Source organism: Ursus arctos, unplaced genomic scaffold (assembly GCF_023065955.2).
Source record: "Ursus arctos isolate Adak ecotype North America unplaced genomic scaffold, UrsArc2.0 scaffold_24, whole genome shotgun sequence".
Classification (NCBI taxonomy): domain Eukaryota; kingdom Metazoa; phylum Chordata; class Mammalia; order Carnivora; family Ursidae; genus Ursus; species Ursus arctos.
The window spans coordinates 19,552,182-19,574,294 of NW_026622919.1; the positions used below are offsets into that span (position 1 = coordinate 19,552,182).

General features: G+C 50.1%; 2 protein-coding genes across 9 annotated transcripts in view; both read left to right on the forward strand.

Moving 5' to 3' along the window:
- The window catches only part of LOC113265424 (signal transducer and activator of transcription 5B), a 63,910-nt gene extending 53,185 nt beyond the window's left edge, over window positions 1–10,725 (forward strand). For 4 of the 5 annotated variants that reach the window (XM_026512810.4, XM_048224841.2, XM_044389232.3 and 1 more), the window contains 7 exons: window positions 301–507; window positions 1,313–1,407; window positions 1,507–1,637; window positions 2,787–2,957; window positions 7,241–7,292; window positions 7,600–7,707; window positions 8,202–10,725. In XM_026512810.4, coding sequence (XP_026368595.1) covers window positions 301–507; window positions 1,313–1,407; window positions 1,507–1,637; window positions 2,787–2,957; window positions 7,241–7,292; window positions 7,600–7,707; window positions 8,202–8,328 — 891 coding nt within the window. In that variant the 3' untranslated portion in view covers window positions 8,329–10,725. The remainder of the gene's footprint in view (window positions 1–300; window positions 508–1,312; window positions 1,408–1,506; window positions 1,638–2,786; window positions 2,958–7,240; window positions 7,293–7,599; window positions 7,708–8,201) is intronic. The other variant, XR_008961218.1, reaches the window with a different exon arrangement.
- Window positions 10,726–17,178: 6,453 nt separating this feature from the next.
- Window positions 17,179–21,545, forward strand: GHDC (GH3 domain containing). Of its 4 annotated transcripts, none has more exons than XM_048224824.2 (10): window positions 17,179–17,290; window positions 17,484–17,568; window positions 17,755–18,049; window positions 18,334–18,455; window positions 18,603–19,107; window positions 19,509–19,701; window positions 19,795–19,866; window positions 19,944–20,077; window positions 20,443–20,528; window positions 20,776–21,545. In XM_048224824.2, exons 3-10 carry the CDS (start codon window positions 17,767–17,769, stop codon window positions 20,992–20,994), a joined length of 1,614 nt encoding a protein of 537 aa, XP_048080781.1. In that variant the 5' UTR covers window positions 17,179–17,290; window positions 17,484–17,568; window positions 17,755–17,766; the 3' UTR covers window positions 20,995–21,545. The 4 variants fall into 4 exon arrangements, with proteins under 4 accessions (XP_048080781.1, XP_026368597.2, XP_048080787.1 ...); XM_026512812.4 differs by having other exon boundaries at window positions 17,192–17,290; window positions 17,725–18,049; XM_048224830.2 differs by having other exon boundaries at window positions 17,192–17,290; window positions 17,725–18,049; window positions 21,031–21,545.
- The last annotated feature ends 568 nt before the right edge of the window (window positions 21,546–22,113 follow it).

Genomic DNA, 22,113 nt, shown 5'->3' on the forward strand with positions numbered 1-22,113 from the left:
CAGACCTTGGTCACGTTTTGTTTTTGCGGCTCTGAGAATGTAAGATTAGCCTGGAGGTTCAGCAGCTCATTTACCATGGATAGCTTGAGGGTACCTTCTAAGCTGTGTGTGAAGAAGGTAAGATGGAACCTTCTCGATCTCACAGAACTGCCTATGTCAAAAAAAGTTAGAATTTATCCTCAGCCTCAGCAGGACAAATGTTTGTAACTGCTTTGAGCCACCAGTGTTTTCATTTCTTGGGCTGAGTGAATAAATCATGCAACTGTTTTCTCATAAGATTCTGGCTTCTCTCCGTCTCAGGGCAGGGTGCCATTCGCCGTGCCCGACAAAGTGCTGTGGCCGCAGCTGTGTGAGGCGCTCAACATGAAATTCAAGGCCGAAGTGCAGAGCAACCGGGGCCTGACCAAGGAGAACCTCGTGTTCCTGGCCCAGAAACTGTTCAACAGCAGCACCAGCCACCTCGAAGACTATAATGGCATGTCCGTGTCCTGGTCCCAGTTCAACAGGGTGAGGGACCCGCCGCCAGCTGCCATTAGACCAAACCTTCCAAACTAGATGCCTTCCCGAGGCTTCCTGCCCTGGGCATTTGTTCTTCGTGACTCTAATAAAATGTGCCCAGAGTAATAGGAAGCTCCTGAATACATGGAGAAGCACATAGATTTTTATGTAGAAAACTCGGTCTTTGAATATGTAAGTACCCTGGGCCTTGTATGCAGCTAGTGCGGTTTGTTTCCTTTATAAAGGAAACAGAGCAAAGCAAATGATAAGGTATCTTACAAGAAGTAAAGCTTTTGTGATCAGAAGTCCATGGCTCTTTCCCATTGACTCTCTGACGCTCCCTGCTGTGTAATCCTGCAAAGCCAGGCTACCACGGGACCCTCAGCCCGCAAAAGGGAATGCTGATGGAGGAGACTTCTCCAGCATCGGGTAATTGAGATGTCACCTGTCACATCTCTGACTTTAAATCCAGCTTTTGTTTCTTTGCTTACACCTCCACCCCCAGGTGTTTTAAATGCCCTAATTCAAAAACAGCAAAGAACGAGTCAGCCCAGATCCAGGTGAAGGTGGCAGGGGGGCCAGTGGGTCTTGGTAATTGCTCTGCTGTATTTTTCCCCTCTTCTCTCTTCCTCTCTATTCAGTTTTTTGACTGTAGGACCATTTGGTAAAATTCGGGCAGGCGTGTATACTTGTATGATTCTGACAGTGTAGATGTTTGTTTTCCATTTAATTTTTTTTCAGTTTAAGTATATGCAGGCAATATTCCAGGTGTTACTCTTGGCCTTCTTGTGTTCACTGTTGTATCTCCAACCAGGAGAATTTACCAGGACGAAATTACACGTTCTGGCAGTGGTTCGATGGTGTGATGGAAGTGTTAAAAAAACATCTCAAGCCTCATTGGAATGATGGGTGAGAATCATCATTTCCTAAGTCAGCAATAGAGTATGAAGCTTTTCCTTCTGTGAAAACATCACATCTGTTTCTCCTCCTTTGGCCTTTGTGATCCAGGGCTATTTTGGGTTTTGTGAACAAGCAACAGGCCCATGACCTACTCATTAACAAGCCTGATGGGACCTTCCTGTTGAGATTCAGCGACTCTGAAATTGGGGGCATCACCATTGCTTGGAAGTTTGATTCTCGTGAGTTCCCTCCCTTTTTAGAACATATCTTGGGGGCGCCTGGGTGGCTCAGATGGTTAAGCATCTGCCTTTGGCTCAGGTCTTGATCTCTGGGTGCTGAGATTGAGCTCCGAGTCAGGCTCCTGGCTCAGCGGGGAGTCTGCTTCTCCCTTTCCCTCTCTCCCTCGCTTGTGCTCTCTCCCTCCCTCCCTCTTCCTCCCTCTCTCTCCCTTCCCACCCCCGTCTCGAATAAATAAAAAATCTTTTAAATGTATATGGGGGGGGGGGTCTAGTTAGCCGCTTTTGTTGCAAAATTACTTCAACAACTGACTTATTGAGCACTAATTATGGGGTCGGTTCTGATGAAGGGCACGCAGATGGAGCACCATGACGCAGCAGGGGCTAATAAGGCAGCCAGCTTAAAATCATGGGAAACACAGTTACTGATTCTAAGCAAACTGGTGGAACCCTGAAGAGGCTACCTGTCATACAGCATTCTGTCCACAGTCTCAGCGGCTTCCCTTTTGAAATGTCCGCCTTCTTATTACCGAACCGTGAGCTTATTTCAGTGAAGAATTACTTGGATGAGTTGAAGTCATTAGACTGGAAGTATTGTGCTATTTTAATTATTCATTTATCCTAATCAACATAAAGGGATACTTTTGTGCGGGGATCAAGGATTGGAGTCAATAAGAACTATTTCTTCTACAGAGGTATTGAAAACCATTTGAACTTGAAACTACCTGAGATCATTGGATCTCTAGGAAGTGCCGTATGCATTACCTGCTTATCTCCTCATGGCTTTTACAGACGGCTTGAACTACAACCTGTGGTTATTTTTTTTTTTTAGATTTATTCACGTATTTAAGAGAGAGTGGAGGAGGGTAGGGGCAGAGGGAGAGAGCCCCAAGCAGACTCCTTGCTGAGCACAGAGCCCAATGTGGGGCTCCATCCCACGACCCCCAGATCACGACCTGAGCCAAAATCTAGAGTTGGATGCTTAACCGTTAAGACTGCGCCACCCAGGTGACCTACAACCTGTGGTTATTTTTAAATGGAGATCTTTATTGGGACAGTTTTCATGGAGAGCTTTGATTTATAGTATATTTCGGTTTTCATTCCTGTTCAGAAATCATGCTTAGAATGTGATTATTCTGTTTATTGTTCTAGAGGAAAGAATGTTTTGGAACCTGATGCCCTTTACCACCAGAGACTTCTCCATCCGGTCCCTGGCTGACCGCTTGGGGGACCTGAATTACCTTATCTACGTGTTTCCTGATCGGCCAAAAGATGAAGTGTACTCCAAGTATTACACGCCAGTTCCATGCGAGCCTGCTGCCGGTAACAGTGTTCGCATTCTTTTTTTTTTTTTTTTTTTTTTTAAGATTTTTTATTTATTTGACAGAGATAGAGACAGCCAGCGAGAGAGGGAACACAAGCAGGGGGAGTGGGAGAGGAAGAAGCAGGCTCATAGCGGGAGAGCCTGATGTGGGGCTCGAACCCAGATCGCCGGGACCACTCCCTGAGCTGAAGGCAGACGCCCAATCGCTGTGCCACCCGGGCGCCCCTACAGTGTTCGCATTCTGATTCGGTTTTGTGGTGATTTTAGTTTTCTTTTAGTTTTGTGTGTGTATGTGTGTCTATCTGTCTTGCGTGAAATCCTACACAATTAGTATTTATTTAGTTACTGGTGTTCGAGCATTATTCAGGGGAGTCGTAAATCCTGGACTGTATTCTTCAGTCATATCTGCTGCTGACCCCAAATACCAAATTGAAGGGAACAGATTGCTTTTATTATTTTTTTTCAAATTGTTTTTAAAACAAGCTTAGATCAAACAAAATTAGATAAAATTTGGGGCGCTTGGGTGGCTCAGTCGGTGGAGCATCTGCCTTTGGCTCAGGTCATGATCTCAGGGTCCTGGGATCGAGTCCCACGTCGGTCTCCCTGCTCAGTGGGGAGTCTGTTTCCCCTCTCCCTTGCCCCCTCCCCATGCTTGCTCTCTCTCTCTCTCCCTGTCTCTCTGTCTCAAATAAATAAAATCTTTAAAAAACAAAAGATAAAACTTGTTTTTCAAAACAGATGGTTTTATTGTTTTCTGAGCATAAAAGTATTCTGTATTAATTGTAAAATTTCCAGAAAAGTATGGAAAAGAAAACAGATATCACATAACATCTCTCGTCTAGAGATTAACCACGGTAGAAAATTCGGTGACTGTTGTCCCCATCGGTGTAGATACGTATTCTTCATTCAGTCAGTCACCAGATGCTTGTTAGGTACTTCCTGTGTGGAGGTCACAATATAGTAGCGGGAGGCGGACAACAAACAAATACATGTCTTTATTGATGGATGCTGTGAAGACAAGAAGCACAGTAAAGAGAGAGATGGGACAGGGAGGAGGATAGGGGTGGCGTTTCAGTAGAGTGGTCAGACAAGGTCTCTCCCGGAAGTTGCTATCAGCACAGAGCTGAACGAAGCGAGGAAGCTAGCCACACAAAGATCTAGAGAAAGCACCTTCTAGCTTCAGAGAAGTGCAAAAACCGTGAGGTTGGTGAGTTTGAAAGACTCCACGAGGGCCCAGGAGGCGAGAGCCGAGTGAGCTGGAAAGAAAGCATTGGAGGCGACAGCAGAGCAATAGGGAAGCCGGATGGTGTCAGGCTTGAGCTCAGTAAATGTTTTGGGTCATAGTATATGTATCCTCTTTTGTGATCTGATCTTTTTCCCCCACTTAAAAATATGCCATAAGCAGAGTTGCAGGTCTGTAAATGAAATCTTAAAACAGCACTTTAATGGTTGCACAGAATTCCATCATATGGTGGTTTGATGTCAGTTATTTGAGAGCCTTACAATTTAAGTTATTCGTAGTTTTCTGTTGTGAATTAATATCGAGATAACCGGGCACCCGGCTGGCTCATTCATTAGAGCGCGCAGCTCTTGATCTCAAGATCTTGAGTTCAGGCCCCACATGGGGGTAGCTTTCTAAATACACACATACACTAACTAACTAAGATAACCCGGTGCATGCATCCTGTTCAACTGTTTCCCCAGGATAAACTCCTAAAGTAGAATTTGTGTCAAAGGGTATATATACCTTTTAAGCTTCTTGACACACATGTACAGAATCGCCCTCCAGAAAGGGGGTCTGTCCTCACTCCCACAGATGTCTGTTGGATTACTTGCTCTTCCAGCCCCTGCCAATCATAGATTCTGCTCACTGACTTCATGCTGATTGGCATAAAAATGATGTCTTAGTTCTTATTTTCATTTCTTTGATTCTAGGTAAGGTCACAGCATCTTTTCATCATAATAATAACAATAATAGTAACTAGAGTAATAATAGCAGCTAACATTTGCTGGGTGCTTACTCTGTCCTGGGCACTTTTCTGAGCACATTTTACGTACTATCTCGTTTAATTCTTGAAACAGGTGTGTAAGGTAGGTCCTGTGACTCTCCTCACTTTACAGATGAGCCTTTGAGGCAAAGAGAAGTGAAATAATTTGCCCAAGTCCACACAGCTAGGAAGCGACCAATCCAGGGTTTGAGCTCCAACAGTCTAAGCTCCAGAGTCTGAATTTCTTAACTTCCACATTACTGGCTATTTATATTTTTTCTGTGATGTTTGTATTCCCTGTTCATTTTTCTTTTGGAGTTCTGTTTTTTCCTAATGATGTGTAAGTATTTTTACGTAGTAAATAAGCCTTTTATATAGCAAACATTTTTCTCAATAGGTCATTGTTCTTCTAGCATTGAAGTTTTATTTTGCTAAAGTACAAAACTTGTATTTTCTATATAGCCCAATCCATCAACCTTTTCCTTTATAATGTCTGTCTTTCTTATCATGCCTTCCCACCCTGCAATGATGGTTATATTTCTTTTTTTTTTTTTTTAAAGATTTTATTTATTTATTTGACAGAGATAGAGACAGCCAGCGAGAGAGGGAACACAAGCAGGGGGAGTGGGAGAGGATGAAACAGGCTCACAGCGGAGGAGCCTGATGTGGGGCTCGATCCCGTAACGCCGGGATCACGCCCTGAGCCGAAGGCAGACGCCTAACGACTGCGCCACCCAGGCGCCCCGATGGTTATATTTCTAAGTGGCAAAATAAGCCAGAGTTTTTTAGACTTATGTGTTATTTTGGTTTTTTTTTAATATTTATTTTATTTATTTTATGAGAGGGAGTGGGGGGAGAGGGAGAGGGAGAGAGGGACTCTTGAGCAGACTCCCCACCAAGTGCAGAGCCTGATGTGGGGCTCAACCCCACAACCCTGCAACCATGACCTGAGCTGAAATCAAGAGTCGGATGCTTAACTGACTGAGCCACCCAGTCACCCCTAGATTTATGTGGTACTTTGGATTAAACCTATCATGGTTTCTTTCTGTTAGCACAGCTCTCTAGGTTAAGAATCTAGATTTAAGAATCTCTAGATTCTTAAATCCTATTTTTACAGCATTTCTTCGGTTTTTATTTTTTCTGCCAATCCATAAAATTCTCTATAAACAATAAAGCACAAAAAGCATGAAGTATTATAAAAAGGTAACTCCTGACATTTGAAGCCTTAGAAGCTGGTTAGGATAACAAGCCACTTGTGAACCATGTAGCATTTCACTATCTTGGAATATTTCACTGACAAGCTCCTCAAGTGATGGCACTTGACCTTAGTGCCATCTTCATTGTCTAGCATTGGTAGGACTATACGTGTGCCCGTACTCACATAGCCGGGAAACAAGACTTCATTCCTCGACTTCGGTCTCACTTAACTGGATTTTCACAGTCAGTCTGTTAGAAAGGTACCTATGGCTGACTAGACCACTCTTGGGTTTATCCCCTGGCCTCCCACATCCCAGTAGGGACTCGGCGGAGGGTGGAAGAGAGACACACCAGCGTTCTTCTTAACCAGCCATGGGGCACGGACAATATGGGATGAGTGACCATCAGATACGCCCAAATGCAGATGCGCCAGGAAACAGAAGAGCACACAGATACTTGAATGATACTCCCTTTCCCGAAGGAGGAGATACTCAGAGTCAGAGTGACTCCGGGGACCATCAAGTCAAATTCATTCCTCTCTTTGGTTTCTCGGTACAACCCCTGACAAGTGTTTGTACACCTTCCGCTTAAAGGCCTCTAGTGATTGGGAAATCAGTTCTTCCCAAGACAGCCCATTTCTTCTGTGGGCAGTTCTCATTATGACAGCATTTTTCTTCCTATGATTGAAAATTTAGCCTCTTCTGCTCTCCTCCTCATTTTGTCCCTGGGACACAAAGCAAATCCTGTCACTCTGCTGCATCTGTAACTTTAAACTTTTAAGATATTTTTTTCTTTTTATACTTAGTGTACAATTAATGCTTGGTTTAGATTTGTACTTAAGTGTATCTTTTTGTGGCTTGAAGAATTTATTAATACATCCAAGCCAACTTAGAAGATACCTTAACTTGCAGTTTGAGTATTGAGGCTTCTCCTAGGCCAGGTCCTCCTAACAGATTAAAATATTAAGTGCTTGTATCAGATTCTAAGACAGAATTAGGTGGTTGTGTCCTATCCTGAGAAAAGATGTGATTCTTAAGAGAGATTGCATTTTTATTTCACTGAGAACTTTGGTTCTCATCACGCTCCCCTCTCGGCAGCTAAAGCGGTGGACGGATACGTGAAGCCACAGATCAAGCAAGTGGTCCCTGAGTGAGTACCCAGGGTGCAGCTCTGGTCTCCTGCTGCCTCCTTTCTCCTCCCCCGGGCCCCCCTCACCCCTCACCGCTCCTCCTCCCACTCACAGGCCCTGCGTGGCCCAGCCCTTCCGTCCCCCCTGAAACCTGGCTCAGGAGAGGAAACTGGGCTTAGTCCCAGTGGGATCAGGACCCAGGGCCCCACTCCTGCAGCTGGAGTCCCAGGCCCAGTGGGCACTTTGTCCTTCCACGCCCCCAAAAAGGTGTAAAAATGCCCAGTGAGCTGCTGCCCTGAGGCCACTGAGGCTTTGTGTCTCCTGCAGGTTTGTGAGTGCGTCTGCGGACTCTGCCGGGGCCAGCGCCACCTACATGGACCAGGCCCCCTCCCCGGCCGTGTGCCCCCAGGCTCATTATAACATGTACCCCCAGAAGTAGGTGGTGTTCTCATGGGGCTCCGTGGGGAGGAAGTGGGCACCTGGCCTCAGGCTGGGCCCCCGGAGGGCTGGTGGGCAAAGGCACCCAGAGCCCCTGGAGGTCTGAGACCACCCAGGCCAGGCTCTAGCATGTACCCCGGTGGGAGAGTGGACCAGCAGATATAGATAGTTTAGAGTGGATTTGGGCAAATGTCATCTACTTGCCTCTCCCAAAATGGAGATTTTTCTTGTTCTGTGTAAGGACCAGATGGGCTTTAGATGTGGGGACAGCCAGGGTTAGAGGCAGCTGGGGTGGGTATTCTAGTTTGAGTCTGTCCAGATAGCAAAGGACTCTACTCTCCACCGTTTATATTGTGAATGTCTTTTCCCACGAAGCCTAGACGGAGGCGGTAGGCAGTCTCGGGCCACTCACCTCGTGGGGTTTGGGGCTTGGGCTGCTCTCTGCTGCTCATCATTTCCCTTCCCTTCATCTTTTCTCTTTTCCCTCGAAGCCCTGACCCTGTCCTTGACAACGATGGGGACTTTGATCTGGACGACACAATGGATGTGGCCCGGCGTGTGGAGGAGCTCCTAGGCCGCCCTATGGACAGTCAGTGGATCCCTCACGCGCAGTCGTGACGCCCCGTCTCTGTCTGCAGTTCTTCATCCTCGCCAGGGGAGTTACTCTTGTGGATGTTTTAATTCCATGAATCGCTTCTCTTTGGAAACAATACTCATAATGTGAAGTGTTACTACTAGTTGTGACTTTAGTGTTTCTGTGCATGGTGGCACCAGTGAAGGGCGTGTGTGTGAGTGTGTGAGTGTGTGAGCGTGTGAGTTTGCACGTTCGGCTGTTTCTCCCCCTCGCTGTGCAGAGTTTCGTTGCAGCATTGGGGCCACAAACAGAGGCTGTGGTTGTTTTAACCTTGTGCACAAAGGCGGTAGTTCTTGAAACCTGGAGCTTGGCCCTGTGTCTGTTCACGTAAGAGAAGGACGAAGGGAGCAGAAAGCACCTCCTCTTCGTGAGGTTTGTCACTGTGTCTGCAGTTGACAACCGGCACTGGCTCTGCTTGCCTTTGAAATGTAGAAACTGCCTTTTGAAAAAGAAAGCCGTCCTCCCTCCTTCCCTCTGCCCCCACCCTGTCCTCCCGGGTAGGGCTGGGTGATTGCTGGGACAAGGGAAGTCATGAGTTGTCCCATGGGTAGTGGCTGTTTAAATAACCCTTAACCCATCGACGCGCTCTCTCCCTCACCCCTCCTTCCACTCTGTGGAATTACCACTCAGCTCTGTGTGTGTATACACACGCAGACACGTGTGATGAACTAGAGAAAAGAGGGTCACGTAACCGTAGCTTACGGTGTTGATGTCCTCTGTGTCGTGCCCAGATTGGAAGGCCCAGCCGTGACCCACAGGCGCTGAGAGAATTGCCTTGCTCCCTGGGGGACCTGCCCTCCGGTCTGCCCATCCTTCTGCCCCAGTGCGCTACCCCAAGGCTTCTTGATGACGGCTGTTTGCACATACATGGTGGTATTTTGTTTCTAAATTGAGACTTCTTGTTTTCCTCTTCCCACCCTCATCTGACATCACAATTCTTTCTTCCTGTGGCAGGTCCTGTGCCATTCATACCCAAGTCGCCTCGTTTCCCTTCACTGTTCACACAGGCTGTCTTGGGGGGGTGTGTGTGGCAGGAATGCAGTCTGAACCCAGGGCCAACATGTTCTGCGATGTCTGCCCACTTGGTACAGGCTGCCGGGTGTCGGGCATTGGTAATTTGGGGAAATGCAGTCAGTGGCTTTCCTGGGAAGTTTAGTAAGCTGCAAAAACAAAACAGCTTCAGTATAACATTGTCCACAGTTTCTTCCGTAGCTTCACATCAGATGGAAGGAATGGGCATGGCGGTCAGGTGGGAAGAGGGGGAAGCAGATATAGCTTTCGGGGTAGGCCTACAAGGTCACTCACCCCTGCCCCCCCTCTCCGAAAGAACCAATGACTGTACCCAGGAGAGAATGGCCCTAAAAACCTTATTTTTATACATGTGAGTAAATAAACAGATATTTTTTTTACAAAAATGATTTCTGAATTTATCAGTGTTTTGATGTTAAAGGAAAATATTCCTCTGTAGTAAATTATTTATTGGAAGATGACTTTTTAAAAGCTGCTGTTTGCCCTGGCTTGGTTTCCTACACTGATTTATTTTTCTATGCCAGGCAGTAGAATTTCTCTGCCTCTGAGAAGCAGGCCGACCCCTCCATGATACCAGCATTGACCTAGGATGCGGCTAAGCCCTTTACATACCCCTCAAGATTGGATTACATTTCCACCCATGAGGACCGGAGCGTTGGGAAAGGGGGAAAGGAAGCCAGACTGCTTTCCGACCCTTACCCGCCCGTCCCTGGGGCTTCACCAGCACACGCCTGTGATGCGTGCTGGGAGGTGAGCAGGCCTGCGGGGCGGGGACCCAGCCCCCCCGGAACACTGAGGGCAGAGCTCTCCCTTTACAGTCGGCACCAGGGCTGCGGGTCCTGGAAAGTGGGGCTGCCCCGCACGTAGGGGCCCCATGCTCGTACACTCGCTGCGCTGTCCTCCGTTTTCCTGAGGCTGTGCCTGTAGATGGGAGAGATTTTTGACCGAAAGGTGTGCTCGCTCTCTGCGTTGTATTTTCTCTTTTCTCCCTGTTCCTGCAAACCACAAAAGACGCAGTGGCAAGTCTTGACCACCTCTGCCTCCCACTTGCTCCCAGACACACACACACACACACACACACACACACACACACACGCGTCATCAAACCGTTTCAATGTGTGGTATGTGCAGGGTTTTGTAGGGGGTGGGGAGACTAAAAGTGAATATAACTTAAAGTGGAAGTATACTTTTTATAATTTTTCTTTTTAAAACTTTGTGAAATTATTTCAGATACATATTTTAGTGTTGAGGCAGATTAGTATATAGCCACCAAAAAAGTATTGTGTACAATTTGGGGCAGTCACAAAATTGTGTATTTTATGTTACAATAAAAGCTTCCCCTGAAGGGACAATATTGAGTTCTGTTTTTATTTTTTTCCCTCAGGTGGTGAGAGAGGGTAGTTTTGATAGGGAAATATTCGAAATCATCGGTGTGACTGTGAGAAGCAGACCTAGTTGGGAATTGGCCTCAGAGAGTGTGTCATCAGCTTTGACGGTGGAGGGGGCATTTCTAACCCTCCTGTTCATAAGATGTCTTAAAAATTAGAACGATAGTCTGTATCTCCTGCCTGCTGACTCCACACCCTTCCCGTTAGAAGGCTGATCCTTGGGGCACCTGGGCGGCCGGTCAGTTAAGCGGACGGTCCTGCCTGCTCAGGGGGGGATCTGCTTCTCCCTCTCCCTCTGCCCTTCTCCCTTGCTCATGCTCTCTCTGTCTCAAATGAATAAATAAAATCTTTATTAAAAAAAAGAAAAGAAAGGTCATCTTTAAACTTCAGCACATTTCAAGTGCCCACCCTGCACCGGGCGTGGTATATGGGACAAGAAATCGTTCTGCCCGCAAGAGGATTATGGCTGGGGCTGGGGACGACAGCAACACCAGCAGTCAGGACAGGGTGTTGGCTCGTGCTGCAGTGAAGTTATCCTGAGGCCGTTACCGAATATAAGAGAACAGGGAGGAAGAGCACCAAGGAGCTTGAGCTGACCCCTGAAGAACACATAGGAATTAAGAAAGGAGAGGCATTCGGCCAGAGCAACTCGCGCAGGCAGAGGCCGGAGATGCAGGGCGGGCTGCAGCTGGACGGAGGCTGACGTGTGGTTCTCAGCCTAGGCGCGCTTCAGGATCTTTCGAGGACCGGTTCAAGCGCAGATCGCTGGGCCGCACCCCAGAGTTTCCTGGCCAGTAGGCCTGGGGTGGAGCCTGAGAGTCTGCATTTCTGCCAAGTTCCCAGGTGGCGTGAGGGCAAGGACCACGCTTTGAGAACTGGTGGCTGGTGAAGCCCGGTGTGCCGGGCCAAGAGTTTAAACTTCCCCCGAGCACGTTGGTAAGTGAAGACACCTTAGACTTGAAGCAAGGGGTAACCAGAGTGTCATTTTAGGAAATACTACCATGACAGTGTGTAGGATGGGTCGAAGGGCGGCAAAGGAGGAGGCCAGGGATGGGGGCGGGGGGGGGTGCTGTTTCAACAGTCTGAGCTGGAGGAGATGAGGTTCTAGAAGATAATACCACAGCAGTGGCCCTGGGGCCTAATATACAGACATAGTGGCCAATGTTGGGGGGCAGGATCAGAGTCTAGAGTCATTTCTGGCTCAGGAAGTGATTGATATTCCAGGTTTCTGGCTCAGGAAGTAATTGACAGAGACGCTCCTCAGTAAGACGAGGAGGGGAAGATGTGGAAGAGGAGCAAGCTGGGAGGAGGGTTGGGTGCAAATCAGGTAAGTTGGAAGGTCCAAGGAGACCCGTGGTTGTGAAGTCTAAGAATGATCAGGGCTGGAGTGCCTGGGGGGTTAAGTGACTCTTGATTTCGGCTCCCATTCTGGTCTCTCCGGGTCATGAGATCAAGCCCAGTGTTGGGCTAGGAGTAAAGTCCGCTTGAGATTCTCTCTCTCTCCTTCTGCCTCTGCCCCTCCCCCTGCTTGTGCTCTCTCTCTCTCTCAAAATAAATAAAATCTGTTTTTAAAAAAAATGATCGGGGCTGGAGCGCCTGGGTGGCTCAGCCGGTTAAGCGGCTTCCTCCAGCTCAGGTCGTGATCCCAGGGTCCTGGGATCAAGCCCTGTGTAAGTCTGCTTCTCCTTCCCCCCCCCCCCCCACTCATGCTCTCTCGCTCACTCTCTCAAATAAATAAAAATATTTTTAAAAAATGATCAGGGCTAAGAGATGTGTAGGGATGAGGGGAGGGGGCATAAAGGAGCCGGGCTGTAAAACAGAGAACTTGGAACCCTCAAAGGAACTGACTCCGTTTGCAAGAGAATTTCCCGCTTAAGGGTTCTCTCGAAAACACTGGAGGTTGTGGTGAAAGGCAAGTGGCTGGAGAACAAGAGCTTCATCGGAGCTGGAGCCTGAATGGGGCTAGCTAGCGTGCTAGAGAGAGATGGGGAGAGAGACAGCAGAGAGGAGCTCTCTTGGGGTCAGAACAAGTCTCAAACACTGGCCATGAAACTGTCCCTTCGAAGACGCCTGAGCCTGTCCCGTCATTTTATTGGATCGAATTTCCTCCGCAAAGCATGGTTGAAACGTAGACAGCAGTCAGCTCACACTGCGTGTAGCTCAACAGCTGGGTGTGGTCAGGGGAAGAGCCAGGTCTGTGAGAATCACTGTCACGCTAGGGCGACTGTGGACATACCCAAGTCCGGACCCCCTTACGGAGCAATATCGGGCTTCACGCAGTGTGTGGGGGTGGGGGGTGGGAAGTAGATAGACTCCCTAAAATGATCCAGCCACTCACCAAGCAAGGAAATAACAGTAACAAGCCCTGGAAAATTCACAAATAATGTGGAAGTTAATGTACCCCAAATAACGAACTGAGAGAAGATTTAAGTTGAGTAGTCGCACTTCACAATAAGCAAGCCAAAACTTCCTACAAAGCCACAGTAATCAACAGAGTGTGATATTGGCATAAGGATAGACATATGGATCAGTGGGCTAGAATTCAGAATCCAGAAGGAAACCCATGTGTTTGGAGTCAACTGATTTTGGACAAGGGTGCCAAGACCATGCAATGGGGAAAGAATAGTCCTTTCAGCAAGTGGGGCTGAGACAACTGGAGAGCCACATGCCAACGAATAAAGTTGGAACCTGACATCACATAACAAAAATTAACTCAAAATGGATCAAAGGCCTAACTGTAAGACCTAAAACTATAGGGGCGCCTGGGTGGCACAGCGGTTAAGTGTCTGCCTTCAGCTCAGGGCGTGATCCCGGCGTTGTGGGATCGAGCCCCACATCAGGCTCCTCCACTATGAGCCTGCTTCTTCCTCCCACACTCCCCCTGCTTGTGTTCCCTCTCTCGCTGGCTGTCTCTATCTCTGTCAAATAAATAAATAAAATCTTAAAAAAAAAAAACCCTAAAACTATAAAACTCTTAGAAGAAACCATAGAAAGCTTCATGACTTTGGATTTGGCAATGATTTCTTGGGCATGACACCATGAGCCACTTAAGATAAATTGGACCTCATCAAAATAAAAACTTTTGTGCATAAAGCATTGTTAGCAGTGACTAGGCAACACGCAGATTGGGAGAAAAGATGTGTAAATCATATGTCCGATGAGGGATTAATATCCAAAATATATAAAAAACTCTATAACAACAACAACTTTCACATGGAAAAGATGTGAACAGACAGTTCTCTGAAGATAAACAGGTAGACAACAAGCACACAAGCTCAGTCATTAGGCATGCAAACGCACAACCACTTCTTACCCATTCGATTGGCCGTTATCACAGCAAAAGAAAACAAAATAGTAACTGGTAGGGGCTGCAGAGAAGTCGGAACCTGTGTGCATCGCGGGTAGGCATGTAAAATAGTGCAGCTGCTGTGAAGACAGCATGGAGAGTCCTTGAGAAGTTAGACAGAGAGTTACCACGTGATCCGGCACGTCCGCTTTTGGGTAGACCCTCAAAAGAACTGAAAGCAGGCACACGGATATTTGGGCATCCGTGTTGATAGCAGCATTATTCACAACAGCCAGAAGATGAGCACGACACAAATGTCCATCAGTGGGTGAATGGATAAACTAAATGTGGTCTAGACATAAAGGAATATCACTCAGTTCTAAAAAAGGAAGGAAATTCTGACACATGCTACAACATGGGTGAATCTTGGAGACATTATGCTGAATGAATTAGACACTAAGGGACATGAATATTGTACGGTTGCCCTTCTATTAGGTACTGGGAGTAGTAGAATCATGGTCATCAGAGGCTGGGGGGAAGAGGAATAGGGAGTTATTGTTTAATGAGTAGAGTTTCAGTTTAGGAAGATGAGGAAGTTCTGGAGATGGATGGTGGTGATGATGGATATGGTTAAAATGGTAAACCTTATGCATATTTTATCACCGTAAAAATAAAGAACTCTATGTAAGAGCTAAGATTAAAAGACGATTAGAAGAAAACATATGAGTAAATCTTCATGACCCCAGATTTGATGATGGATCCCCAGATATAATGCCAAAAGTACAAGCAACAAAAGAAAAAGTAGGTAACAGGACTTCATCAAAATTTTAAGGTTTGTACTTCAAGGGACACTGTCAAGAAAATGAAAAGACAACCCACAGAATGGAAGACAATATTGGCAAGTCGTCTATTTGATAGGGGACTTGAATGTAAAATATATAAAGAACTCTTACAGCTTAATAATAAAAAGACAAATAGCCCAATGAGAAATGGGTAAGGGACCTGAAAAGACATTTATTCATAGAAGTATACAAATGGCCAATAGATACATGAAAAGATGCTTGATCATTGGTCATTGGGGACCATGCAATTAAAACGGACTCAAGGGGTGCCTGGCTGGCTCAGTTGGTAGACCACGTGACTCTTGATCTCAGGGTCATGAGTTCAAGCCCCATGTTGGGCGTGGAGCCTACTTAAAAAAAAAAAAAAAAAAAAACAAAACTCAAGTTACTTCACACCGGACTAGGATGGCTATAATCAAAAAGGAAGATATTAACAAGTGTCAGCAAGGACAGAGAGAAATTGGAACCCTCATACACTGCTGGTGGGGATGTAAAATGGTGTACCCACTATGGAAACCAGTTCAGCAGTTCCTTAAACAGTTAAACAGAGTTACTATACAACCCAGCTCTTCCATTGATTGGAATGTGATAAAACCCTTGCCTTCATTACATTTTCTGCAAGAAAAATAAAAACATATGTCCACAGAAAAACTGTACACAAATGTCCATAACAGGATTATACATAGCAGCCAAAGAACGGGAATGACCTAAATGTCCATCACCTGATGAGTGGGTAAACAAGTTTGTTGTGGCATATCCATACGATGAAATAGTATTTGGCGATAAAAAGGAATGAACCATGCGGTACTACATGGGAGAACCTTGAAAACACACTGAGTGAGAGAAACCAGACACAAGAGACCACGTGTTACATGATTCCACTTATATGAAAGATCCAGAATAGGCAGATCTATATAAGAGAAAGTAGATTTGTGGTTGCTTATGCTGGGAGTGGGGAGGTGGGAAGGGATGGGGGGGTTGATAGCTAAAGGGTATGGGGTTACTTTCAAGGTGATGAAAATGTTATGAAATTGACTGTTGGTGTTACCCAGATCTGGGAATATAGCAGAAACCATTGAATTGTCTGCTTTAAACGGGTGATTGGTATGGCGTGTGAATTATACCTAATAACACTGTTCTTCTAAAAAGTCAAGTGTAAGACCTAACCAAGAAATTTGAAAGGGTGAGATCAAGGTGAGGCAGCCTGATAGCGAGCAGAACTGTGCAAAGGAGCTCCCCTGTGAACGGGAGAGGGAGCCCCTGTAAGACAGATGAGGGGTTGGCAGGAGGGGTTTTAGTGTTTAAGAGCTTGGGTCCAGAGCACAGGAGCAGGGAGGGCTTAACCACAGACAGCAGAAGAACCTCACTCTACAGCAGAGGTTCTCAAACTCCACAGTGGGAGGGTAGGAGCCTAGCTGAGGTGGGCACCTCGCTCCAAGTTGCAAAAAGATGTCGTGTCATAAAGATGGGAGAAGTTTGTTTTTCCTTGGCATAAAGCCTATTAGCTAACACTGATGGTGATCCCAATTACCAGGTAAAGTTGGCATGAGCTATGTGTGACCCATGGTGCTGTCAAGTCCCCTTCCTTGACGACTAGTTATCGTTTATCTTTTTTTTTTTTAAGATTTTATTTATTTATTTGAGAGGGAGAGAGACAGAGCTGGAGATCAGGGGGAGGGAGAAGCAGGCTCCTTGCTGAGCAGGGAGCCCCCGAAATGGGACTGTATCCCAGGACGATCCCAGGACGCTGAGATCATGATCTGAGCTGAAGGCAGACGTTTAACCGACTGAGCCACCCAGGTGCCCCTCCTTATGGGACACGTGTGTCATGGGTTCTGGCGGCTTGGCTAAGTAAGGGAAGGAGATTGTCTTCTGCCCTTGCAATCTCTTCAGTCTCTTGGCCATTGCCTGCGATGAGCACCCATTCTGGTTTATGCTTATTCAATAACAGAAGTGCTTCCTTTCTCTACTACCTTTGTCAGGAAAAGCTAGTAGATCTTTGTGGAGAGGGTTTCTGGATTGGGAGAAAATTTTGGTTCTTAAACAATTCTCAAGCCTGAATCTGCTCTTCTGGGGGTGTGCCCTTCTCCCAACTCAAGCTGCTTCGTGGTACTCTTCCACACTCAGCTCTCTCTTCCTTCATCTGCAGGAGTTTGAAGGCCACACTTCTCTGGCGGGGAGTTTCCTCCAGCTTGGGCTGGCTCCCAGCACGTGGGCCCTTCAGCAAACTGCCCCTTTAAGAGCCCCCCCCCAGCTCCTCCCTCAAGCCTGTGGCCGGATTTCCCCATCAGGGCCCCACCCTTTAAAGTCACGGCTCCATCTTTCTGGCCGGCTGTATACACAAACCGGAGGGCCCAGGGGGCCCTGGGTGTTGAGAGGGGGCACAAGTGGGCTGTGACAGGTGCATGTGGGACGTGGAACCACCGCCCGGGGCTCAGGAGGGACCGGAGCTGGGACAGGGAGGCTCCCGGGATGGAGCGGAGGCACTCGGGAGTGGGCTGGACACGGCATTCTTGAGCAGCCTCTGTGTGCCAGGCACCGAGTCAATCCCTTTCCATAGCTTCTGCGGAGCTATTATTACTCCCATTTTACAGACAGGGCAACGGAGCCCAGAGCAGCTAGCTGACTTACCCAGGGCCCTACAGCTAACCAAGTGGCAGAGCCAGGGTCCGAACTCAGGTCAGTGTGATTCTGAAGCTTTGATGTCCTATCCTCTGCATCACCTGCCTGACAGGTCCTGGCTTCCTCCCAGACTTCCTTTTTCCTTGGTTTCTGGTGGGGTAGAGAGGGGTGAAGGGGGGAGGGGAGAAATGGGTTATCCTCTCCTCCCCCCAGTACCAGACTGGGGTCCCTTCCTCCTCCCAGGAGCTGCTCCAGATGCTGCTGCCGCCACTCCTCCTCCTTCTCCTGCTGCTGCTGCTGCTGCTGCTGCTGCTGCCGGCCCTGGTCAGGCTCCAGCGGCGGCCCCAGGAGGCCAGGCTGTCCCGGCTTGCTGGCCTCCAGCACCGTGTGGCAGGGGGCGCCCTGCGCTGGGCAGCAGCCTGGCAGCAGCGGAGACTGGAGCAGAGCACACTGCACGCGGGCCAGAGCCAGCAGCAGGCCCTGAGGTGGTGTCTGCAGGGAGCCCAAAGGCCCCGCGGTCCCCTTGGGGGGACCACAGGTGTGTTCCCGAGGGTCCGGGGAGGTGGCCCAAACACGGGGCAGTCAGATTCCAGACCCGGAGGACTTCCCTTCTGCCCTTCTACCGCCAGCACAGAGGGGCTTGACCCAAAGACCCTGCCCGGGCTCAGGATGGTTCAAGATGAGTTTTTCATTCCTGGGCCCCAGTAGCCTTGCCCCACGGTCCTCTGCTGGGTTCCTTCCTCAAGGGTCTTACCAATTTTGCCTGAAACTCTTGGGAAACTGTGGCTTCAGGATGAGTTTATGATGTGTTTGGGGCCACAGATACAAGCACCTTCCGGAACCATCTTCCTCTGACCAAGGCCAGCCAGGCCCAGGAGGAAGAACGTGCGGGGCAGCCCCTGCCCTCCACGTCAACCCAGTACTACGGGGAGGCCTCCCTGCAGGTAAACCGAGAAGGCTGGGGCCTAGTTCCACCAGACACCCCTACTTGCAGCCAAACCCTCCCATCAGGGTGGGCAAAGAACCCCCAATCTGGGGACTCAGGGACTGGCTCAGGCCCAGAGCCGACACCCTCTCTTGTCTCCCTCCAGGCCACCTTGCTGGGTCTGGCAGCCCTAAACAAGGCTTACCCAGAAGTGCTGGCTCCGGGAGGCATTGCTTGTGTGACCCCTACATCCCCCTGGCCTCGCCCTCTCCCCTGGCCTTGGCATCACCTGGGCCAGGTTGTTAGCGCCCCTGGAGCCAAGCACCCTGGGGCCCTGCTGCTAGAGGCACTGAGGTCCCCAGGGCTGCGGGCCCTGGAAGCTGGGACGGCAGCCGAACTCCTGGATGTCTTTACGGGCCTGGAGGCCGATGGCAAAGAGCTGGCTGAGGCCATGGCTGCCGGGAACCCAGGGCCGCCTCTCCCCAGGCGGGCAGCGGAGCTGCTGGAGGCCCTAGAGCGGGGGCCCCGAGGACTGGCCCTCCGACTCTGGCCAAAGCTACAGGTGGTGGTGACGCTGGATGCAGGAGGCCAGGCCGAGGCTGTGGCTGCCCTGGGGGCCTTGTGGTGCCAAGGGCTAGCCTTCTTCTCGCCTGCTTATGCCGCCTCTGGAGGTCAGCAGGACTCAGGGCTGGAGAGCTGGGGGCAGGGGGCAGAGGCCACACAGCGAGCTGCCAAGTAGTGAGCCCTACATAATCACCTCATTTAATCCCCCCGACACCAGTAGCCCCATTTTACACATGCAGAAACTGAGGCTCACGGAGGTTACGAGACTTGCACAGATGTACCCAGCACCAGCATTTACCCAAGGGTCTGTCACCCCCAGAACCACTGCGGCTTCCCAATTAGGGCCTTCGAGGCAATGCACTGAGCCTGCAGGAGCCTGGAGGGAGGGGTGGAAGGGCAGCAGTGGGATCAGCTGTGCAGAGAATGGGGGCCTGGGGTCCAGGGTGAGGGGTGTTCTCTAGCAGAAAGCAATGGCACCCCCAGCGGAAGGGCTGCTTGCTCCCCACAGGGGTGGTGGGCCTGAACCTAGGGCCGGAGCAACCCCGTGGGCTCTACCTTCTGCCCCCTGGAGCTCCTTTTATTGAGCTGCTCCCAGTCCAGGAAGGAGCCCAGGAAGAGGCCGCCTCTACCGTCCTGCTGGCTGAGGCCCAGAAGGGCGGGGAGTACGAGCTGGTGCTGACCGACCACACCAGCCTCACCAGGTGATCACCTGCCTCCCCCCAGGGCACCTCAGGCCCCCTGCGACCCTACTGAGGGCCAGGGGCCTGAGCTCACCACCCCCGCTGCCCTGTCAGGTGTCGCCTGGGTGACGTGGTACAGGTGGTGGGTGCCTACAATCAGTGTCCGGTCGTCAGGTTCGTCTGCAGGTAGGCGACTCCCCGGGGGAGCTGAGGGGCCGTCCTTGTGCCCCAGGCTCCTCTGCCTCCCCCTTCCTCCTCCCTAGGCTGGGCCAGGCCCTGAATGTGCGAGGAGAAGACATTCAAGAGGACGTGTTCTCTGAGGCCCTGGGCCGGGCGGTAGGGCAGTGGCCAGGGGCCAAACTGTTAGACCATAGCTGTGTGGAGAGCAGCATTCTGGGTAAGCTTCTCCATCAGCTCCTGCCCCCCATTCTTGAGTTGGCTGCCTCCCCCGCTATACCGTACCCATCCTGAAGGAAGAACTCTAGGAAAGAGGTAAGACCCAGCCTCTTTTGCTGCTTCTAACAAAAGTCCTTCCCCATGTCTAACTCCCATCCCTCCTGCTGCAGTCTCTCCCACTTTGCTTTCCTGACCTGCTTCATAGCTACAATTAGGCTTTGGGTTCCTCTCCACTTATCCCCTTCTCTGCCAAGAAATTCCTTTTCTCCCATGAGCCTCAGAGTGGGGTAGAACGGGAGGGGGCACAGGCATTGATGGTGGAAGCCACCGCGTTGGCAAAGTGTGTGCATGGGGGTTTGTCTACAGATTCCTCCGAGGGCTCTGCTCCCCACTACGAGGTGTTTGTGGCGCTAAGAGGGCTGAGGAACCTGTCAGAGGAAAATCGAGACAAGGTAAGCAAGATGGGGACAGGATGTGACGGCACGTCCCCCTCACGCTACATGCCCCCAGGAGCCACGGGCACAGCGCAGGGATGGAGAGGAGGGGGTGGGGAAGAGAACCTCCCTGGGGGCTCAGGGAAGGGAGAGATGAGGTCCACAGGCACATGCGTGTGCATGGAGCGCCTGCCACGCATATGCTGGCATCACCCACATGCCACAGAGCCGCACAGCAGCCTCACTCAGGCCGTTCTGTTCCCAGCTGGACCACTGCCTTCAGGAAGTCTCTCCCTGCTACAAGTCCCTGCGGTTCCGGGGCAGCGTGGGCCCTGCCAGGGTTCACCTGGTGGGGCAGGGGGCCTTCAGGGAACTCCGGGCCGCCCTCGCAGCCTGCCCCTCGTCCCCCTTTCCTCCTGAGATGCCCCGGGTCCTCAGGCACAAGCATCTGGCCCAGTGTCTGCAGAGGAGGGTGTTGTCCTGAGCTGAGGCTGGCCCCCTGCCCCATCCCCCTTCATAGGCCACCTTGCTCTTTCCTCCGTGGCCTCTCTGCATGGGAACCCATGGCCAGGGTCTCCGACTCTGTGTCACCTGACAGCGCCTCATCAGAGCTGCCAGGCCTTAGGGAGGTCCGACCTGGTCAGCCCGTGCTGAGCAGCTGACATCAGCGGACGCCTGCGGTGGCCTGCCTGGAGCCCTGTGCCCCCCCCCCCCCGCCAAAGCCTATGCTCCCGTGTCTCCAGTCCAGGGCACTGCGCAGGCTGCAAGTGTTGGCAGTTCATGCTCCCAGGAGCCACCCTCCGTCTATAAGAAACAGAGCTCGGGGGGCGCCTGGGTGGCACAGCGGTTAAGCGTCTGCCTTCGGCTCAGGGCGTGATCCCGGCATTCTGGGATGGAGCCCCATGTCAGGCTCCTCCGCTGGGAGCCTGCTTCTTCCTCTCCCACTCCCCCTGCTTGTGTTCCCTCTCTCGCTGGCTGTCTCTCTGTCAAATGGATAAATAAAATCTTAAAAAAAAAAAAAAAAAAAGAAACAGAGCTCGGCGTCGTTGTCCCTCAGTGTGACAGTTCTAATGTGTATTCTGCTCCGGTTGCCCACACTGATAACCTTCTCAATAACACAGATCTTACTGGTTTTCCTTCCGTCCCTCCCATCCCCACTCCCTTATCTGCTTTCTAGAATCACCTCCCAAATAAACCTCTTGCACCAGATTCTTGACTCAGGGTCTGTTTATGGAGAGACTGGAATAGTCCCATGTGCTCTGCTTCTGCGGCCAGCTGGCTCGCCCCCCACCTTTGGCTCTGGACACCAGGGCTCTCCCCCCACTCCCCACTTGAGGTCGGGGTAGGCCCTGAGTGTGTGTGCACCTCTTTCCACTCTAAGCTGATCCTAAATGTGGAGGGACTGCTCCCCAGCTTCCCTTGCCCTGGCTTAGCACCGGTCCCTGTCTGGCCCAACACCCACAGATCGCTTCCCTGGGTAGGGGCTGGACTGCAAATCATGACATATCCCAACAGGAAGCGATCCCAGAGACCACGTGGCTTAACCGTCTATCTTACCAGTGGGGAAACTGAAGCTTCATGAGGCTGTGAGGCCCGCCCAAGG